General features: G+C 33.7%; 1 protein-coding gene across 1 annotated transcript in view; it reads right to left on the bottom strand.

The window, feature by feature from the left end:
• Nucleotides 1-3,596: 3,596 nt before the first annotated feature.
• LOC150105213 (splicing factor U2AF 50 kDa subunit-like) overlaps nucleotides 3,597-7,240 on the bottom strand; it is a 432,010-nt gene continuing 428,366 nt past the window's right edge. Inside the window, exon 13 of the mRNA XM_090395532.1 lies at nucleotides 3,597-7,168. Within this exon, the coding sequence (XP_090251658.1) occupies nucleotides 7,037-7,168 (132 nt within the window). The 3' untranslated portion in view covers nucleotides 3,597-7,036. The remainder of the gene's footprint in view (nucleotides 7,169-7,240) is intronic.

Genomic DNA, 7,240 nt, shown 5'->3' with positions numbered 1-7,240 from the left:
CTTCTAGTCTTGAAGGCTTCATGGATTCATTTGAAAAAAAAAAAACTTTTTGGCAAATCAGGCACATTGGTAATGTTTTGTTTGTAGGTGACTGAATAAAGCTGTATTTCAAATATTCGATATTATATTGTCTACATTTCTTCTTGGATTTAGCCATGATATTATCTGTAAAAAAAGTTAAATTTACAAATGCAATTTCTCACATACCTAAACAAATTATTTTTACAAGAAAAGGTATAAAAATACTCACGTGAAACCTGCTGTTTTATTGGAACAACAATAATTTGCTTTGTGTGTAATCCGTGTAAGTAAGGTACCAACTAGGTATCAAATATGCACTAAAATTTTTATGCACTACATTAAATTGCTAACTGCTTTTCACATAATTCAGAAACAATCTAAAACTGATTTTATATGTCTCACGTATTTATAGTATTATACAGTGAACAAGTCATAACATGCACATGTTCCTGCCGATGCATACTAGACTCGTACCTAATCACAAAGTTTGCACCTGTCAACATATTGCTTGTGAAGTCTGACAACACCAGACCTGTTGTCGGACTTCAATGCCAATTGGCTGTAACTTGAATTTTGTATGTTTCCTTGGAAAATAAAGCAACCATTATGACCTTTACTTACATTATAGAACACTTAATATCATCAAAATGATATAACTGTTTTATAATGTAAGTAAAGTTCAAAGGGGCATTGAACAGTAGAGTACTGTTCAATGCCCCTTTTTGCTCATGAGGCCACTTCTCCCTCCCACCCCCCCCCCCCCCGATCGTTCCAGTACCCTCAAGAGGGTGGTACCATCCACTTTGGGAACCACTGGGTTAAGCAATGGGAAAATGATGAGAGTTGTCTAGTGTTCTGTAAGTTGCTGAAAAATTTATGTTAGATCAATGACAGCAAACAGCTTGTTCTCTGAAGTAAGAGAATGAAACGCAGTTTGAATTATGGATGTCAAAACTTCAGGGAAAATATCTCACTGTCTGGGTAAGTAGACTGTGTATGAAGAACTTGAGATATATAATCAAAAAAGTTCTGTATAATAATCAGAATTTTAGAAATGCAATAGAAGAAATCTTGAGCTCTTTATCAGATCTCAGACATGTTCTACTGTTCTTATAGAAGGCATTAAGCATGATGCAATGTGGATGTGGAAAGATGAGATGAGCTGTAATCTTAGATGATGCAGTTGAGGTTCAGTGATGAATAACAGAGTTTGGGTGATTGTAAGTGGTGATGCATATCACTGATATTAGTATTGAAACCTGAGAAAAGTGCTAATAAACTTGATATGGAAGTTTTTTTTTTTTTAACATGGAATTTTATTATTTTGTTGGATTTTTTTTATGCAGAAAGATTTATAGTTGTTGTTTTTCACAAATTTTTGTTGCACTATAATTTGTTATGGTGACTTTCGTGATAGTGGAATACTGGGAAAATTTATGGAACAGAGATATGAACAGGGGATGAAGGACTTGTTGACATAAATCTCACACGGGAGAGTGCCTAGACTCCAATCCAAGCATGGTTTCACACCTTTGCTAACCATGCTCTTACTCAATTTCCAGCTCTGTTCACTATAGCAGTGCTGAAAAATTTCCTCTGCATTATTTCACCTTTTTGGTAACTTAAATGTTTCTATCATATCCCTTTCTCCCCCACTTATCAACTGGCTTCTGCCTTAACCAGCCAGCCTGGTTGGCTGAGTGGTTAGTGTATCTGTTCTCCAGCCAAAAGGCTGCAGGTTCGAATCCTGCCATGAGCATGGATGTTTGTGATTGTCTGTGAAAATATTAGTGGTGGTGAGAATTAGATGGTATTGGTGGATTTGAAGGGTGGAGACAGTGAGTTGTAAAGTAGGTGCCCTCCCTCGATAAGTCTTTGGACTCCGTGGAAGTGTCATGTAATAATAATAATAATAATTTAATCTAATGGGAGAACATTTCACAAACCATTTGCCACCATGGTCATTCAGCTCTATCCTCTCCACTACTGCCATCACCAAGAAACTCAGGTGACCAAACCATACATTGCATTACACTTCCTCCATGACCAAACCACACAAACACACATCTAGATTACTGTGCACAGTAATCCAGATGAAGCCTACAAAGAGTTTCCTTATATCTGCTTGTTGGCATGCTTTTCAATAACTTGTTAGTTATCTTGGTTACTTTTGCAATATGCCCTTTCACTGCATATATATATATATATATATATATGCAGTGAAAGGGCATATATATATATATATATATATATATATATGAATGTATATAAATGTGAATTTTGACTCCATATTCTCCTTTCTTACCTTCATCATTGTAGTACACAGTTGTGATATTTTCATCCCAAAATGCATAATATTACACTTTTCCACATTAAAGCATCCCTATCTTTTGTCCATATTGTCAACCTATTTAAATCATACGGAGGTAGCAGGGTTTTTCCTCCCGCATAGACAAATCGGCCCTTCAGAACACACGCAATTGACAGACAAAAAATACTAGTTGTGGTAGTGGTGGAGGTGGGCAGTAGATGCCGTTGTGGAGATGATTTGTAGTAGAGGTTCGGTGTAGTGGTTGAGACAGTTGTAGGTGTCTTCCCGTGATGAGTCTTCGGACTCCTTGGAGGTGTCATGAATAATAATAATTCTGCAACTTTCTACATCACCCTGATTAATTAGCTATTACACTATCCCATTTTGCATCATCAGCAAAAATAAAAAAAAACACTTTTCAAATATTTTCATGTATTATTATTATTATTATTCAGGCCTCCATGGAGTCAAAAGACTCATCATGGGAGGTCCTTCCTAAGAACATAAAGTCTGTCAAGACTCATCGAGGGGAGGTTCCCCCTAAGAAACACAAAGTCTATCATACCACTCCTTAAACTCATTGACCGTTCTCGCTCTCACCACTCCATCAATGTATTATTTATGTACAAATTAAATAGCAACAGTCCAAGTACAGAATCCTGTGGCACATTGCTAGTCACCTGCTTTCTACTTCATCAGTTCACCTAAACAATATGGTGTCTGTTCATCAACTATTGTTGATGAACAGTTTCATATCACCAGTTTCATATCCACTTCTATTTGCTCCAATTTGTGCAACAGAGTTCCATGTGATATCCTCTGAAATGTCTATGCAAAATCCAGCAGTATTATGATATAATCATCTCCTTTGTCCAATTAAATCATCATTATGATAAAAAGTGAGTAAATTACTAAAGCATGATTTATCCTTTACAAATACGTGCACCCTGCCCCACAGAGTATCATATTTTTATCCATCCATTCCTGTCTTGGCCTTTGACCAATTAACATCACCCTCAAGAAAGATAATGACTGGTAATTTGCTATAGTTCTATAAATTACTATATATTACTATTTTTTTACTATGATGGCTTTTGTCCTGATATAAATATTATACAGTTATCAATGGATGTTGGAGGATGATACAATGGAATTAATCATTTTAATTAATGCTGTGTCTGTTAGATTAATAAAGTAGGGAATTACATTGAGGAAAAAATAAATAACTTCTTCGTTTTCTTTTGGGCAGATTGAATGACTTCAATGTTTAATAATATTTTATTTACATGAGAAACGCAAATGACAAGTAAAAACATTTCTCAATTAAGTATAAATTAAAGTACAAATTACACTGACAATGATGCCTGAGAGATCATCTAAAGAACGTACAAATGAAACAAATGATGGCTTTGATTTCCAGTTTAGTATTATGAAATTTAAAATTTATCTTGACAGTATTGTCAAAGGTCTATAATGACTGATGTAGATAAGTGTCATACATGTACACTATATTACCAAAAGTATCACAACAGCAGAGAGCATGTGCTGTTTCAGTGAGAGAAAGTGGGCATCATTGAACATTTCATAGTCACAACAGATCAAGTAGCACCCACTTTATACAAGAAGGCCTACTATGCAATGTATTATACACATGTACAAAAGTTGTATCATTTTCTAACAAAGGAACATCCTTCAGAAATGTAAGGTTGTGCTACTGTAAAAACTGGACAGGCAGTCCAAAGTTAAGTTATTCACAGAAAGCATTCTGTGAATAACTTTGAATATATTATAATATTGCCCCCCCAAATTTATGGAGATATTCCAACTTTTTTCTGTAATGCATATTAATATTAATAATTTCATAATAAGCTTGCCATATCTAATTTTTTGTATCCCCCCCCCCACATTAATTTAGGAGATTATTCTAAATGCTGTGCAAGGACCTCTCTGTGGCCAGTATATTACATTAAAACAGATAGAAAAGAGTTGCTGCATATTAAATATTAAAACAATTTTCCCTAGAATTTACTGAATGACTAGAAAATGAGAGCAACATGACACTGAATAAGAGGGAAATAGCCATGATGAAAGTTTCCATAGAAAGCTTTAAAAATAACTGTTGAAAAGTAGAGAAAAGAAGATGACAAAAAAAAAAAAAAATTAAATAAAGAAAAATAATAATAAAAATGTTTAGCTGGTAAAAATCCTTGATTATTAATAATTTTACAAGCATGGCTGCATGCTTCAAAGATTGAAATTAGGCAACTGGGAATGATGAATCTTCACACTGTTTTTAACCAATAAATTAAGTTTTACATCCATCGGTAAAATGCTATAAATACTGCATATAGATGTCGTCTAAAACATGAAACTGTTTTTTATGTTATGACTGAGTCTTTTTATTACACAATATGTAAAGGAGAATGTCAACAGTTTATCATGCTATTTTAAAGGAATGACCTGTTATATGTTTTGAGGCAGATGCTACCAAAAGGTCCCCAAATCTCTAAAGACACAATATTATATTAAAAGAAATTATAATAAATTCAGCAGATAAACATGTTGACGGATAAAAGTTTATTAAAAACTTTCATTTTATTCTTCCATTAAATTTATTGTAATAATGTTACAAGAAAAATGTAAGCTTGAGAAAAATCTAGTAAAAGAAATTTACTATAACTGACTATTTCTGTAATTCCTAATGAGTTTCCTACAGCAAGAGTTGATTGTATCAGTATTATGAATCCAAATTTTGTGTCTTCATATTTCTTCATTTTCATTAAAAGTTCAAAGATATTTTCATCATTCAGTGGACGATTTTGGTTTGGTAGTTGGTCTTACAACAGCAGCATTCCAATATCTGAGGAGAGTTTCATTTAGTTTCTAATCAAGGTTTGAACATTATTCTCTTTGAATCAAGTGGCATTTATTATCTATGAGGAAGTGCCAATGTTTTTACTTTTCTTAAATTTAACAGACAAACATCTGGAGATCATATGCAGGTTTTTTTTTTTTTTTTTGCACATGATGTAATGAAGAATGTCAAAATTGCCATGCTATTTTAAGGAACAACGTATTATCTGCTTTGATGCAGATACCATGATACAAAATCATGTATACCAGCATGACAAGCAACTCAACATGTTAACACCATAAGTGGCTTAGATTGGTTTTGGGATAAATTCTGGTTGATGAAAACCAAGTCTATGATGCCCCTAGCTGTCTGTTAAACTCATAGGCTCTCCAAGTGGTTTGTCTATTAAAAAACAGTATGAGAATTGAATTAAAGAGAATAATATTCAAAACCCTGACCAAAAACTAAATGAACTATTTTAGATCTCTTGGAATATACCAGATTAAAGTCCTCCACTGAACTATAGAATTTCCATAAACTTTTAATGAAGAATGGAAATAAAAGCACTCCATATGCAAAATTTGAGTCATAATACTGATATTGTTAACTCTTGATATAGCAACTTGCAGGAACTACAAAAATAGCTTGCTTTGTGAATTTCTTTTAGAATAATCTAAATATTAATGACACTGGGAAGGAGTTGACAGGAGACACACAGCTATTTGCTAATGATGCAAAGGGTAATCAGGAATGTAGCCGATATTCAGTACTTGCAAAATTATATGAATAGGTTGGAATTGTGGGCATGTGAAAATGGCTATCAATTCAATGTTAGTAAATGTAAAGTCATGTACTTTGTTCAGATTAGATATGCAATATCATATTATATTGGTGGGATTATGTTAGAAGAAATTGATCAGGCTAGGGATCTTGGTAGTAGATAGGAAGGTAAGAAGGTTAGTTGATAGGAAGCTGAAGTTCAAGGGTCATATAGCCAAAGACTGGAAATACAACTCAAAGGATAAGTGCAATGCTGAATGAACTGTGACACATAAAGATAAAGAAGTTATTTTGTCTTTTTACAATGTTATAAGATCTCACTTGGGCTATTTGTGCACAGATCTGGTCTCCTGATTTCTGTAGTGATTCCGATGCAGTGGAGAGAGAGTGTGTTAAAAATTATATCAGGATTGTGGAAGACAGATTGAGAATTTGTAGATTGCAGATACTAGCAAACAGGAGGAGGAGGAGTGATATGATTGAGACTTAGAAACTTTTGAAAGGGTTATACAGGATATCAGTAGATGGAATTTTTCATTTTATGGAGGGTGAGGAAAGGATGAGAGGGCATCCTTGAAAGTTGAGAATGAATGCCTTCAAGAAGGGGACAAGAGCTAGATTTTTCTTTCATAGAGAGGTGTTCATTAGAATGGATTGCCATTGGAGGTAGTGTGAATGAATTCAAGAAAAAGTATGACAGCTAGTACAGGTAATATGTGGCCTTTCTCAATGAGTCCTTGACTTCCTAGAGGTCTCTCTTAATAATAATAATAATAACATTGTGCCTATACAATAGTAGGAGACTATTTTTAGCAGTTATTTATACTGAGCAAGTTTGTTATAAAGGCATTTGCTAGGTGACTGTATGATTTTCATGACGGCCACAAAGGGTGGCTGCACTGTTTTAAGAGTCTTAGATTGATAAGTTAATGCTGTATTTGCATCAAGATTAGATGGTAATATAGTGTACATCCAGTCTATTAAGACAGGACTTCCAATTATTGAACAATCATGATTTATACCTGCTAGGAAAATGAAAAGTGCCAGAACTTTGGTTTTCATCATCATTTTCAAAATTCTCGCCGATGGTATTTATCAGGATCAAAATAAGAAGTAACAACAACACGATTGCTGAATTTTCTTCCTGTTAGATTTTGCTGAGCTTTTTGGCAATCAACAACTGAGTTAAATTCAACAAATACCTAAAAGAAAAGTAAACAAAAAAAAAGCCATTAAACAAGCATTAGTTTTATCATTTTCATACATGCAGATAA

The sequence above is a fragment of the Typopeltis vanoorti genome, chromosome 7 (genome assembly GCF_054136105.1).
Source record: "Typopeltis vanoorti isolate ZY-2024b chromosome 7, IOZ_Tvanoo_1.0, whole genome shotgun sequence".
Lineage (NCBI taxonomy): Eukaryota > Metazoa > Arthropoda > Arachnida > Uropygi > Thelyphonidae > Typopeltis > Typopeltis vanoorti.
The sequence above is the reverse complement of the archived record's forward strand: the minus strand, read 5'-3'. Positions and strand labels throughout refer to the sequence as shown.